The sequence below is a fragment of the Heloderma suspectum genome, chromosome 4 (assembly GCF_057233095.1).
Source record: "Heloderma suspectum isolate Gila_16-S chromosome 4, 16-S_ref, whole genome shotgun sequence".
In the NCBI taxonomy this organism is placed as follows: domain Eukaryota; kingdom Metazoa; phylum Chordata; class Lepidosauria; order Squamata; family Helodermatidae; genus Heloderma; species Heloderma suspectum.
Genome location: NC_139461.1, coordinates 301,396,199 through 301,411,505, shown reverse-complemented (window position 1 = coordinate 301,411,505; position 15,307 = coordinate 301,396,199). Strand labels below are relative to the sequence as shown.

General features: G+C 44.7%; 1 protein-coding gene across 5 annotated transcripts in view; it reads left to right on the top strand.

Annotated features, from left to right (window-relative positions):
- The first annotated feature begins 2,051 nt into the window (after window positions 1–2,051).
- The window catches only part of TAF4 (TATA-box binding protein associated factor 4), a 109,300-nt gene continuing 96,044 nt past the window's right edge, over window positions 2,052–15,307 (top strand). For 2 of the 5 annotated variants that reach the window (XM_084854317.1, XM_084854319.1), the window contains exons 1-2: window positions 3,453–3,877; window positions 5,898–6,962. In XM_084854317.1, coding sequence (XP_084710443.1) covers window positions 3,520–3,877; window positions 5,898–6,962 — 1,423 coding nt within the window. In that variant the 5' untranslated portion in view covers window positions 3,453–3,519. Of the gene's footprint in view, window positions 2,276–3,432; window positions 3,878–5,897; window positions 6,963–15,307 lie in introns of those variants that run through there. The other 3 variants (XM_084854318.1, XM_084854315.1, XM_084854316.1) reach the window with 3 other exon arrangements.

The window sequence follows — 15,307 nt, the reverse complement described above, 5'->3', positions numbered from 1 at the left end:
GAGACGTCTTTGTAAACATGGCTAGGATTGGTTTGTGAAATAGTTTGCATCATGTAAACAGTACTTATTTTTTTGCTTTGAGGATCTGTTTAAGACTGTAGTGCTAACTATTCTCCTTGCTGCACAGATTATAGAAGTAGCATGACTTTTGCTTGGATCTAATCGCGCTCACTAGTAATTTTGCTGCAAGGGAGGTGGACAGGACAAAGGTAAAAGGAAGCATAAATAAGGAAGCCGAAGTACAACCAGCAACGACTGGTAACTTGCAGCTATTGTTTCCTGTCAACCTGGACTTTGGTAAGTAGCATACCACCTCTCTTATCACTATTGTTATATTTCTGCCATAGCTAAACTTCATCCCTTTTGTTTTATTCAATAGGACTCAAATGAGGTCTCTACTGCCTGTTGTGAGCACAGTAATTACTAAGCAAAATGTCTAGTTATCCAAATTGCAAGGAGGGTGGGGTAGAGTGTGAAGTGGCGAGATTAAAGGAAATGCTATTTACCGAGAGTGACGATAGCTTGACAGTGGACATTAAATTGACATTGTGAGTTTTATATCTAAGGCTAGAATATTTTCTGTTTTGGCACCCGAGTAAGGTTATAGATTATATGGACACTATCTCTTGTAGTGGTGCTCAGAATCAAGGACTTGGTAGTTCCTCCCTTCCTCTATCTGTAGAAGGCATTCAAAGCATGAAGCAGGTTGGTAGAGACCTTTTAGCAATTTTCTAGGACATGCCTCCCCCCACTGTGCATTAATATTTGTTTGCTATGTCACTTTAAACAAGGCATCATCTTTCTCCACATTTTGCTGCTGAACTTTGAAGAGCAGAGCAATTTCAATAGCCATTCGCCATCCCCCACCATCCTATTTATTTCCAAAGATGGTAATATAAAAATCCCTCTCCCTGCATCTACATGGCTTGATTATACAGCAGGACTGTCAGTTTGTAGAGTCTTTTCCTAAATCCAAATGCAAGAATACCTCCAAAAAAGACAACATATGGTGAATCAGTTAGTAGCTTCCTCGAATATTTTCCATTTTCCTTACTTTGTCAGCCAATCCTTAATTGGGAACTAAACCAAGTTACCTGCTGCAGGGTACATAGACCCCCTCTAGTTGCCCAGACAGGCATTTGAAATCCCTGCTGTGCACTGACACTGATGGCAACAGGAAGCTTAGTCTTGTAACAACTTAAAACCAGAAAACAGTAAAATTTCTCTCTCCCCCGTACTAGAACTGGAACGAATCTCCATTGTTAAAGAGACTACTTTATGAGTTACAAAAAAACCTTTGCATTGTTTTTTTTTAATGGTTAGGTTTAAGTAGACATCTTCTTCCCCTCTAGTATTCACCAGTTCAGAAGTCTCATTAAAAGTATAAATTATAGAATAAAGTATTGCCACCCATCCTGAGCCCTCAGGATGAGGTGGGCTAAACACAGAAATAATTTATAAAGGGCAATGGAGACATAAGGTATCCCTGCCAGGGAGATAGTGGCTACTACAGCCTGAAAGTAGATTTTTTTCAGATTCATTAAAAAAAAAAGCAGGAGGAAGAATACAAAGGGAATTCTGAAAGGTCCAATTTACAACTGATCTTATGTTGTGATATACTGATATTGCATCTCTGCTAATTTGGGGGAAGGGAGGAGTGTGCGGCCATTGTAACAGGCAATGTTAGGGTGCAGACTAATCACAATTTTAGATGGATTTGTAATGCAGAGAGCGCACTGGTCACCCTAAAAAAAGGTTTGGGAGTGTTGACAAAAATTCTGAACACAAGCGACTTAAGGCCAGGCTAATATTAAAGAAGAAAAGAAGCAACGGAGAATGCTTAAGACAGCAAATGCCAAAATAAAGCAGCTTCAGAAATAAAGGACCTTAAGTAGACTCAAGGCTGTGTTCCCCTTCTCCCCAAATTTGGGTTGAGGCTATACACTGCCTCTCCGCGTTTTCAGCACACCTGTCCTTCCTTTCAGTAATAAAGGAACACTTGTATTTTTACACACAAAAGAGAACGTATTTGTTTACTCAAGTTCCAATATGAAACTGAAGGTGGGACATGGCCGCGATGGGCATATTCGCATGCAACTGCTCGCAGGCCAGTATGCAAAGAGAGAGGTGTGCGTGGATTATACATAAGAACCTCCTAATAGATGAAGGCGGCTTGAAGTGTAAAAAGTCTGACGACCTCGTAGGACCGGAGCAAAGGAAGCAGCTGAACGCTTGGGAAAGAAAGGCGGGAGAGGACACTATTTTGACACCAAAAGCAAGTTACACTGGGAAAGCCTTCTTTTTTACTTTCATTTGTTTCGCGGACGACTATATAAAAGGGCTTTTGGGGGCGGGGGAGGTTGACAAGCGAGAGGACAAATAGCTTACGAGAGGCGGGGGCGCTGGGAAAGGCGCGTTTCTGGGTTGTGTGACATAACCGGCGACCAAACTCTTGGGGCAAACGGGGTGGGGCGGTGCAGAGAAGCCGAAAACGGATATACGTATCCATATATATATACACACACACGCATATACCCGTCTGTGTGCGCGTGTGTATATGTGTAGATAGATAGATAGATATATAAAAATAAGCGGACTCAGGCCCGTCTCTTCAAGGGCGAGACGAGTGCGTGACCTCCTCTCCTCGCATCCCAGGGCAAAAGTGGAGAGGAGGACACTTATCTGGCAGAGCTGCGCGGCGCGGCGCGGCGCGGCCCTCTTAGCAACAGACAAGCGGCGGGGGAGCGCGAGCGAGCGCTCCCTCAGCAACCACCGTGCCCGGGCCGAGACGGCGGCTGAGCTTTGGTAGCCGGCCTGCTGCCCGCCCGCCCGCCAGCCCTCGTCTCCTTCTCCCTCAGCCACCCGCTTCCCCCGCTCCCCCTCCCCGCGGGTATATCGGTTACAGCAGCTGGCACAGGTGTGGGGCGCCCTTCAGGCTCAATCCGGCGAGGGAGACCCAGGCTTGCAGGCAGAGCAACGGCAGCAGGCGCCGCCGCCGCCGCCGCCGCGGTGGAGGAACATGCAGCCATTTTGGGCTTCGCCAGACAAAGAACTGCGGCGGCGGCGGCGGCCGCTTCTGCCGAGGCGGCGACCGCCGTCCACAGTGCCGCCTCCGCCCTCGCCTCATCACAGACCCCTCTCCAGTCACCGCCCCCCCAAGCCCCTGACGCTCCTTCCCGCGTCCCCACCCCCTCGCCCAGGCCACAGCCAGGCCCGCCGCCGCCCGTTCCCTCACTAAGAGCTCGCAGCCATTTGCCCGAGCTTTTATAACAAGCCGGCGGCCAATCAGGAGCCGGCGGAATCCCTCTCCGGCCGCTGATGTGATGCCGCGGCCCCCCTTCGCTTAGTGCCGTGCGCGCATGCTCGGTCGGGAAGGCAGAGGCGGGAGGGGAGATCAGCGTATGTGTAAAATGAGTGAGTGAGGGGGGGGAGGAGGGGGAGGAGGGCAGAGGGAGGAGTGAAAGGGAGGGGGGCCGGCGGGCGGGAGGGAGCCGCTCACAGGAACCCTCCAAAAAAAAGATGGCGGCGGGCTCGGATCTGCTGGATGAGGTTTTCCTGAACACTGAGGTGGATGAGAAGGTGGTGAGCGACCTGGTAGGCTCCCTGGAGTCCCAGCTGGCGGCCTCAGGCCACCACCACCAGCACCACAATGCGCAGGAGCCCCTCAGGGCCGCTGGGGGGCTGCTGGGGAACCATGTTGTGAGCAGCAGCAGCAGCAGCCCAAGCCCTAGCCCTGGAGGAGTAGTAGTAGGAGGCAATGCTAATGTCCAAACAGAGAGCCCCGGCAGCGGCACCACCGGCAGCAGCAGCAGCAGCACCACTACCGCCGCCGCCGCCGTCAAGATGGGACTCAGTGGCCCAGAGATCACCAAGCCAGGTAACCTGGCGAGGGGGGGAAGGGGGGCTGCTACCTCCTCCTCAGGAACAGGGGCCTCCCCTTTCCCTCCTGCCTCCCCCTTTCTTAAGCCACGACTGCTTGCCTCCCTCCTTGGTCTCTCGCCTGCCTCCCCCCTTTCTTTCTCTCCTCTCTTTACCCCCCCCTCCAAACCTTCTCATATTCGTTGTTGTTTGGGTAGGATTTGGAGTATGTAAGGGGGTGGCATGGGGTTGGGGGAAAGGCAAGGGAGGCCTTCCTAGAATGCCAGCCCCCCTTCTCCCCTCCCCAAAGAAAATACACTATTTTGGCTGGGACTGTCTCCCTTCCTTCCTCTAGATGTAGTAGAGCGAAAATGGGTTTGGGATTTTGATGTGATCAGTGTGTGGGGGGTAGTTTTCCTCCTCACCTCAGTATTTGGCTTTAATTATGTCATTTCCCAGTCTCCTGATGGCTGGAGTATTTGGGGTGCTCCTGAGGATCAGGAAGAAAGATCCTTATCATTTGACTTTGGTACCTTCTTCCCCCCTTCTCCACCCCCTTCCTTGTGGTAGAAATAAGAAATTGTCTTGTTTACAGGGGAGATTCCCCTCCCCTCCCCTCCCCATTTATAATGCTTTTCTGTAGCTGCCTGAATTTTTCTTTGCCCTCCCCACTCTGTTGCTGAAGTGTGAGGAGGGGGGATGTTATTAATCATAACACCAGCTTCCCCTGAGAAGAGGAAGTGATGGGGGGACTTGAGGGTCAGGAACCCTTTTTAAAAATATCCCTTTGCAAATACCGGTCTGTTTGGCTGCTCTCTTGTTTTAGGGGTTATACCCGAACCTTTTGCTTTTCTTCTTTCACCGTAATATGCCAGGCTCTGGTATGCAGAGAATCGGAATATAACCCCTCTTGTGTGTGGGGTTGGGAGTGATGACAGTACATCTGTGAATGTTTTCCCCCTTATAGCAAGACGGTGGACTGTGACGGGTATGTTAACATTAGATCCTGCCTTTCATTGTGCGGGTAGGCATTTTAAAAGGGGGGGGACAGTGCTTTTCTTCTTCCCCCGATATGATTTGTGCTCTCCCTCCTCCCTGTATTATTCCCCCCTCCCCACTTTCGTGTTTCTGAAATATTATGGGGACGCTGTTGCCTGTCATGACACCAGGCTAGTGTAGGGGGATATCAAAAGAAGAACCCTCCCCTTGCCCTGATTTGTGTGACACTACCTTTCTGATTATAGTCCTATTTGTGTTTACTAAATGCAGGGCCTGGAGAGTCAGAGGTGGTGCAAGTCATAAGGCCAGACTTTACTAGGGACAGTGGGTTTTCTGGGTGCAAAAGAAGTGTCTTTGTTATTATTTGTTTTCCTTTGTAGCAGCAGCAATCAAAACAGCAGGGTTTAATGTGTGTGTGTGTTTAAGAGGGAGGATGAAGTCCTCTAACACTGCTTTGTAACCTCTTCCCTTGTATCATCAGTCTGACAGTTCCTGTTCAGCCCCACTTTTTCATGTTGTTCCATTAGCCAGGATACATATAGCTGCTAGATTCGCTATAGCAGATGAGGGGATCAAATGGAAGGGTTAGAGACCTTGGGGCTTCTCCCTATTTACTTTTCTCTGGCTGCCTCCCATATTCCCCCCCCCCCAGCACCTGCAAGAGCAGGCTTGCAATAGGATGTTATCAAACACAGTGCTATAGCTTCCAAAGAGGCAAAAAAGAAATATCTCCCCTTGAGCTTATTTTTGCTGTATGTCTGTGCCACTTATTTTTTTTTTAAATTGCAGGTGACTTTGGTTATTAAGTATAGCATTCCTGGCAGTTGTCAATAGTGGGAACAGTGGGATGTGAAACTCCTTAATTTCTCCAGCACAATTTAATATTTTCACCTTTTTCCATGTGTTGTTTCAACATGGAGATGGTTTAGCACAAGGGAAAGATGGTTTCTTCTCGGTTTGTCTAGCCATGGACCCATTGTATTCTCTCTTACTTTGTATGTTCTTGGCTTGCCATTTAACCTCATTTGTTTTATTTGCAGGAACTGGTGGAGTGCAAGGGAGTGTTATCAATCATAATGCCAGGTCCCAGGGTTCTACTTTGGATGGGGCCACCACAACCAGCACCACTGCAACAGTCCAAGGTGGATCTGAAGCTGCTGTCACCCCAGGGACCCTCAGCCAGGGCAAATCTGTGGTAATCAGCACCATGGCGACAGCTTTATCTACAAGGAATGGTAAAATTGGGACCACAGCAGTGCAGACTCTAAATGGGAGTAATGTGGTGATGAATTCTCACGCTTCTTTCTCAGCCACTCCTGTAACAGCGAACCCTGCCATTGTCCCCACTGTCACCCCTCTTGTTAACAATGGACCTGGAAATGTGGGGAAAGTCAACACAGTTAATGCCGTCTTGCCATCTGCTTCAAGTACTGTCATCCAGACTTCTTTTCTTGGCACTGGTGTGTCCTCCACCTCTTCTTCCTCGCCTACGGTGATCTCGCAGCAGTCCCCAAGCATTGGGACTGGAGGGCCAACTGTAGCATTGGTGAGGCCACCGATTCACACAGCAGGACCCACAGTGGCCGCAGCCACCCAGAACGGGAGCAATACTGTGATCAATTCAACCATCAATGTGGGTAGTTTTCCTGCTGCAGCTGTTGCTGCAGCCACCGTGGGGTCTGGTGTTTCCCTCCAGACCTCTCTTGTGAACAGCCAGCCAGGCTCTGGTGTGCCGGCTGCACCCACCACGCAGGTCATCAAATCGGAGTCTCCTAAAACTATTGTGCAGGCGGTGACCCAGCAGCAAACCTTGGCTACTGGTGGCCAGCCCAGTACTACAGGGGGTAATATGATCATTGGGCAAACTATGCAAGCTGGCCTGCCCAACGTAGCCCCTAATCCTGGTGGGGTACCTCCTGCGCCTCCAGGTACCCCCACAGGCCTTGCTAAAGGTGCAGCCAATACAGTGGCACAGAGCCTGCCAAGGACTCCGACAGCAACAACAAGTGGAATCAGAGCAACTTTGACTCCCACTGTTTTAGCACCTCGTCTGCCTCAGCCTCCTCAGAATCCAACAAATATTCAGAATTTTCAGTTGCCACCAGGTAAGGGATGGTTGGAGGGAGTTTTTTTCTTTTTTGTGGTACTGGTATCTGTTGCTTAAAAGGCTCAGGCAAATAGTCTGGATTTTGCTCTAATGCAAGGTTGAATATTTGTGCTGTGATGGCCTTTTTGGAAATTGGGTTACAGGTGTTTGATCTAGTTGCTTGTAGTTGGCATTTTGCAGGTAGCATGCAGGAACCAGTTGATGGACACTTTGCATTTATTTCCCAGCATTCTTAATCTGAAATTGTTCTCCTCAAAGGTAAAAAACTGAAGTTGGTTATGACAGATCAGAATTTGCGAAGAGTTTTTAAAAGCTCTGATTAAACTTTTTCTTATTTTTTCTAATAGTAATAGTAGTTTTCCCTTCAGTTTTATCTTGGCAAACATGAGGGCTAGAAACACAAATCTGTTAAAGATATGGAAGCTTACATTCTTAAGATTACAACAGGGGTGTATGACACACAGCTGTAAATCATATTGATGCCAGAGTGGCATGTGATATCCTTGCACAGTTTGTTGTTTCAAGGGACCAAAGCATGCTGGCACCATTAGGTAGATTTTTTTTACTTGAGTGTTAAGTAGGCAAAGCAGCAAATGTGCTGTACAACAAAATGCTATAGTAATGTGCTTAGTGAAGATGACTTATCCTAGGATATGTCCTAGCATCTTCCTACTTCTTCTCCTGTGTTTCAGCCTGCCACTGTTGCCACAGAAGCAGCAAAAAGCAAGTACAGTTTGGGAGCAAATCTGCTTTCTTTTATTCTTGATTAAATTGACACACAAATGCTGTGCTATAGCCCTTGACGGTTTACAACTGCCACGTCTGGAGTAACATTCCAGTCTCATTCTGTCCTCACCTCATTCTGTTGTATGTAGTGCTACAGCACATGTAATAACTGAGATCACATTTTGGTACTGAGATGCAATGTGGGTAGGAGCTTCTATAGTCCAAGTCCCAATAGGGCTCAATTAATTTCATTCTGCTTTCCCCACCCCTATGATCTCAAAGGTGGTAGCATATCCTAGGCTTCAATACCTTCAATTTTGTGACCTTTTAATTGAGATGTTTTAATTAATAGTAAACACAATGTGTCTAGCTTCCTGTTCTTCCTGAGTATTACGTGGGCAATCCTCTTCCATCTAGAGTTGCCAGATGTTGCCAGTCCTTCACAGTGATACACCTTTGGCTGACATTCTTTTGTGGTGCGGAAATATGAGGGCACTCATCTGAACTGCCTGTCTCAGAACCTTACACCTGCTAATACTACCTGGATTCCACATGCCCATGAGTATCTGCAGCAGTAACTGACACTTATAGTGGGATATTATTTTTTCTTCCCAAAGCTTTATTGCAAAGTGGCATTATTGCTGCACAAAGCACATCTAATTAAATTTTTATTATTACTACCTAATGAAATCAATGGGGTGCGTATGTTCCGTGTGCTTCATTTCAGTGGATCTTTGAGTAGCAAAACCAATATCTTGCTTGAAACGTACTAGGCAAAATGCTTAGATTGATGTGTTTATCATGTAAGAGAGACCAGCAATCCTATTGCTATACTGTTCTAATACAGTAGCATTTCATATGCAGTAGTTGATGCTTGGTTCATTGAAGGCTGTCTGTCATATCTTCTGTAAAGGCTGACTAGTTATTCAGAAAATTTTGGGTAGTTGCATTGGGCAGAAAGATACTGCATAGTAAGCTTAATTATGCTGGTGGTTCAAGGCAGTCTTGAATTGCACCAGAACGCTTTCCACACCATGTAATACCCACTCTTCCTTGTTTTCTTAATTTGAAGGGGTACGAGAAGTTATTAACCCTGCCTCCCCAAAAGTTCTGTCTTCATCTTCTTTCACAATATTGTTTTTATGGAATATAGTGACTAGCTGCTAAAAGGACCAACACTTCATACTGGTGACAGGACTGCACATTTGGGGTGGGAGGGGGGATCACTTTAACTGGTGGGGGGATGTCTATATTTTAGACCACACATAATTATTCCTTGGAAGCCACCTATATTTCTGGCTCAAAGCAAACTAAAACAAATAGAATTGGGCTTATGTATTAGGGATGCACAATGCATGATGAACATATTGATTTTCCTAACGCAAGATGTGGTGATGGCCATTAGCTTTAAGAATGGCTTTGAAAAGGGAAAGACAAATTCATGCAGGGTATAGCAATGGAGGAGTTAGCAGTGAGAGCAAGATGGAACCTCTGTCTTCAGAAGAGGTGTGCCTATGACAAATGAAGGGGATGACTGCTATTTTCATGCCCTATTTAAGAGCTCCCTGTGGGCATCTAGTTGTCCACTGTTGGAAAAAGTGTGCTGGACAAGGTAGACCTTTTACCCAGCAGGGCACTTCTTATGTACTCGTACATACCAAAGGCACAAATCCCCTTACTTAAAGAGTGGGTGACTCTGTGTTACCATCGCTTCTGTAGTTGTCATGAGGTACAAAAACATCATGACAATGCTCTTAAAAGAAAAATTCTTTCATTTCAAAGTAATTCAAGGGTGGACGTTGCTGAGAACTTTGCTTCCACCCTAGCTGAAAATTCCCCAACCCCTAATTGCCTACTGAAATGTGAAATATGGCCCTGTGGGGTTGGCACTGCAGAAGAAAAATCTGTCATAAAAACTGTTGCATATATGACCACCAATGCTTTTCATTAACATGACTTTTGTGATTGAAAAAGTTGTCAGCTTGCAAAAATGTGCTCCAAATCATGACCTAACATGTTGTGTTTAGCTCTCTAGAACATTTGGACCTGTGGTCACATTCAAAATCCACCCCCCTGCCCTCAAGATGTGGGAGGAAAATTAAGGCTGTAGTCCTGTTCACCCTGGAAATGGGCTTTACTGCTGAAGATCAGGCTGCTCATCACTCAGATGCAACCCTTGTACAGTCAAACTGGCATGACTTTATAATGTGGAAAAAAACCCATCTTTTTGCATACCCAAAAATATACAAACAGCTAGTGAGTTTCATTGCTTAATTATTTACTACATTGAATCAACATTTTTTCTATAAAAATGCCCAAGGTGACATATAACCACAGATATACAATTTACGATTTTTTAAAACAAAATTACTTTAAAAATAAAAAATACAAGTAAAACCATTAAAATCACAATAAAACATGATTACTGCTAAAAGCCAGATCAGTTTAAGGCACCAGTGTTTTTAGTAGTGTCCAGGAAGCAGATTAACCCCCAGTTCTGCTGTACTGAGCAAGAGGGCCCTGAAATTTGGGGGAGTGCCCATAGGTCAGTGTTAGAGCACATGTTTTGCATGCACAAGGTTCAGTCCTCTGTATCAACAGATCTCAAGTGGAAGGGCTGGGAGTTGAGAAAATGATGTCAGAATTGAGGATTCATTTTTGGAGAGATACAAAGGGGCATCTTGGTGTACTTTGGCACCTAAAAGAAATTGTGTATTTAAAAGAAGAGGGACAGAGATTAATGGAAGTTGCAGCATCAAGAGGCTGTTGCAAGTTTGCCCCCAGTTGCAGGAATCTTTAGTACTGGAAGTGATCTCTTGCTCTGACATGGTTGATTATTGTGCCTAAAATCTTAAGTGGAATTTTACACACACATTTATTATTAGGCTAAGATGCTTATTTTAATGAGAACGTGAATTATTGTCGCATTTCATAAGGTGGAGCACCTGCTCCCATGGAAGACATTGAAATTCTGGCTGAGGGTAAGGATAGGGTTGAGATTCAGATTGGAGAAAGCCGTAGCTATTTTGCCTAGTTGAACAACAGACCATATTAGTTGATAAGTGTATGGATAGATGTGGGAGATAAGGCCTTCACAGCTAATTCAAGCTGGGTGGATTGAGTACATCGCAGGGTCGAGTGGCAGGGTTCCATGCCCCAAATGGGGCAGATAGTTAAAAGTGCTGAAGAGGTGATTGGCTGGCATGGAGTTGGGGGAAACAGCAACTTTGAGAACTCTGTCAGTTTTCCAAATAAAGTGCAACGCTCAATAGTGATTCATGATTGATTGAAATTTGAGGGGTGTAAAAAGGCTGTGATTGGGTCTGTATGTAGGTTGAGGAATAATTGCTACTATTTACTAATAAATTTAAAATGCAAATCAGAAGCTATTTCTGGCAACTGGAGATCTTTAAATTCTGGAAAAATACCCACAGAGAAATCATAGGTGGAAAGAACTCAATTAGTTTCAGATAGCTGGATACATCTAAGAATAATAATTTCATTTATAGAAAATGACACCTCTCCTGGTGTTAGAAAGTGCACTGCACCCCAATATCTTAAGGTAATTTCCTTTTCCATCAGCGGTTGCTATATTTGAAGATTTTGCTTCATATGGTATCTAATCAATAATCAGATCAGAGTTGCCAGTTATTTTGTATGTGTTGTAACTTCTCCTATACCAGGGAGCTTAGCTGATTTGCTTACACCATTTGTGTTTTCAGTTGTCAAGAGTCTGGCATGAAGTGTCTTCTTGGTTCCTGCTCTCCCTGTGTGCCATACTATAATCTGGATGAAGTGAGATACTATGGCTACTGTGTTGTACAGATGAAGTTTAATGTAATTCTACATCTTGTACAGGGTAGGACTATGATTCTTTGCTGAAGTTTTGTAAGTGAAAAAGTGTAGGATACTTGAGGGCAGCAAGTGATGCTGTAAATCTCAGGACTCTGCACATCATGCCTCAGATGTGCAGGGTAAAGCCATAAATGTATACAAAGTAGCACTAAGGCTCTTTTTCCAAAAAAGCTGCCCTTTACATCTAGAGCTATGACTGAGTGACCTCACATATCTCCAGTCTCTTCTGAGAGTACAATAAGTTGAGGGACTTCAGTTCGTTATGACTTCAACAGCTGGCATTTGTGCACACTCCAAAGGAGAGAGCATTTCTTACATATCCCAAGTAGTGAACAATCCTGAAGAACTGGACCCTAAAGTATTGGAATATTTTATCATGGGATAGCGAAGCTAGCAGAATACTGCTACATCTGATGGAAAACTGTTCATCGGTTCATTCTTATTGGAAGCTCCCATACAATTATATTTTCACAAAAGTAGACCCTACAGTGTTCCATGTCCTTGCTGTTATTTCTCACCATCCCCTTGCCTCTTCCAACTCTTATCAACCTCAAGCCTAATTTAAACGTGATGCCAAGCATATAAGAAAACTGTAAACATGCAGCTGATTTAAACCAGGCCCTCAGCTGCTATGGGCCCGTTCACACATAACAGCAGCAAATCATGGGTTAAGTAACCCAAGATTTGGTGCCGCACATGCCAGCCATGTTCCACAGTCTTTTTGAATACTTAATCTCTGATGATGCTGATTGGGGGTTGCGATGTGACATTTGAACCCAGACACTATAGGTTAATTGTGGGTTAAACAAATCACAGCCTAACTACTAAACCGGCTCAATGTGTGTGGTGTTTGCATGCAAGCATGATTCATGCCTGGGCCATGGATTGTTCTTGTGCTAAGATTGCATATGTAGGTAAGGAGTCCGATTGAAATGACAGCGTCCATGAGGAATGCTGCATTTTTCAAACATGCTATCATGGTTTAATTGGGACTGAGGTGCCCTAAAGCCTCCTGCACGCTTAAGCAGCACTGTCCTTTCACCCTTGCTGCCCATTTTGCCTTGAAATCTTTCCTGAAACACTTGCATGATGCCGCTCTGCTCTTTTCCTTTAAATCTCTGTCAAAACCCAACTTTTCCATGAAGCCATTGACTTAAACCCTTAGTCCAAAGGCGGGCAGCTTATGGTTGTCCAGATGTTGTTGGAGTGCAGCTCCTATTATCCCTCGCCACTGGCTATGCTGGCTAGGACTGATGGGAGTCGTAGTCCAACACCATCTTGAGGGCCATAGATTGTCCACCCTGCCTTAGTCTATAATCATCCCCAACTAAAACAAAACTTAAGTACATTTAACTCAGTTGCGTGTAATCATTTCCTTTTATTTTTCATTTGCCTTGCTCTTCTCTTCCCTTTTCCTCCATTGTGTTCCTCACTCTCAATTGTAGGCTATTTAGTTTGGGTATCAGTCTTTCCCCCTTGTATTATTCTGTAAAGTGTCATGCATAGAAATTACTCTAAATAATAACTAGAAGCTTATTTTTCCATGTAACAAATTTTAACTATTGTCCATCAAAGAAAAATGCTACCTTTAAAAAATGTCCAAATTTTCTTGCTATCAAAGACAGGTCTTCAAAGAGATGAGGTACCTGGTCTCTTGGTCTCCTAGTGGTTTCATTCTGAGCAATTTAACTATTTTATCAACTCAGTGAAGCATTGGCTTCTAAAAATTTGAATGGCTTCTAGATATTGTAAATATCTTTCAGCACTGAAAAAAAAATGTTTGTGAATGTCATGGCTTTGAGGAGTTCAGGAGGAAAAGATAGTTAAGGGTGCAATCCTATGCATGTTTAGACAGAGAAAAGGCCCACAACTCCCACCATGCCCCAGCTGGGAGTTGTAGGTCTTTTCTCTGTCTAAACATGTATAGGATTGCACCTTAAAAGATTTATTGGGTAACACCAAATAGCAACCCATTGTCTCATCTGGACATTCTAAGTTGTATGAAGTAGAGTTTGGTGCATAAAAGGTACCACATAAAACAGTGGCCACAATCAGGAACATGCAAGAGGGGCTGGGCTCAGTGGTAGAGCACATGCTTTGCATGTAGAAGGTCTCAGGTTCAATCTGCAGCATCTCCATGTAGGGCTAGCAAAAATTCCTGCCTGAACCCCCAGAGAGCTATTGCCAGTCAGTGTCAACAATAATGGGCTATATGGAGCAATTGTCTGACTCAGTATAAGGTAGCTTCCTATGTTCCTAAAGTTAAAACTTTTCGTGAGACTACATACAGTGTAAACTGGGTAGCTTTCTGCACCACCTCTTCCCTCTCCCCCCACCCACCACACCAACTGTCCCCATTCCAGTTGAATTAATACATGACTTGGAAAAATAATTGAATGTAAAAATCAGTTTGTTTGTGGGTACTTGGCATAGCAGAGGAAGTGATGGCTGAGATTAGAACTTCTGTAGACAGCCTGTATTTTGTTTCATTCAAGAAAAATGTGAGCTACATCTCATGTTATTACTGGTTGTCTAATGTGGGACCCAGTGTTGACTAAATTCTAAAAAGGAACGGTCAGTTGCTACTTTGTAAACCCCTTTGGTTGATTCTGTTATCTTTAATACTACTTGCTCCCCCCCACCCCCCACACACATCGACCCTGCTATTTCCCATATAAATTAGATGAGTAACATCCTTAGTTAACCATGACTTCTGTTTTACATCTTCTTGCTTTTCTTAAGCAAGGAAAGGATAACATATATTTCAAAATTGGCAAACCATTCTAAAGAGTACCAGCAGTGACTAGGAAGTAATTCCACACCCTTATATCTAGATCCAGGGACTGTTCTAACATTATATGTTATCTTTTGGCTGATGTACTTTCCCCTTATTTTACCTTCATGGTTCATAGATCATAGAATCATAGGGTTGGAAGGGGCCTACAAGACCATCAAGTCCAACCCCTGCTCAGTGCAGGAAGCCTGATTCCCAGGTGGTCTCCCATCTAAGTACTAACCAGGGCTGACCCTGCTTAGCTTCCGAGATCAGATGACATCAGGCACATCCAGCCCTTTGCTCCTCGTTATTGCCTTTGCTGTTGCTTCCACACCATTCCTGGGTATGTGCAGGCTTCCGTCCACATGGCTCTTCCTAACTGCTTGTTAAGATCCACATGAGCAGGAGACTTTATACATACTGGGATCTGCATTGGAGCAGTGATGGAGGGGGCAGCAACCATTGTGGTACAGGAATATAGAAAAGGAGTCTTAACAGCACAGGCCTACACATGTCCACTCAGAAGTAAGTTCTGTTGAGTTTAATGGGGTTTACTCCCAGGTAAGTGGTATAGTATTGCAGTCTAAGAAGCCTCTCCTTATTTGCCTCTTGATAGCAGGAAGTTTACCTCAAATTAGTAGCTGAGGTAATGAGAACTTACTCATTTACCTTAATAACCTCAGGTTGAACTAATATACCCCAAGTGGCAAATGCTATGTATATAACTTGTGTACAGACCCTAGCTGTTGGCGGTTCTCTGAGAGATTTCTTTAAACTCCATGGTATTTCTATTCCAGGTTTTTGAAAGGTGTGAATCAAACAAATATGGGGACAGCAGCAACTTTCTTGACACTATATTGGAGGATTTCATATTACACCAGAGTTCATTGATTTCTGAAATGATGAGGCATGGCAATTTAAAGAGTGTACCATGTTTGGCTTCAAAATCATTTCTATGATGCATTGTCTTGGATGGAGAGAATGAT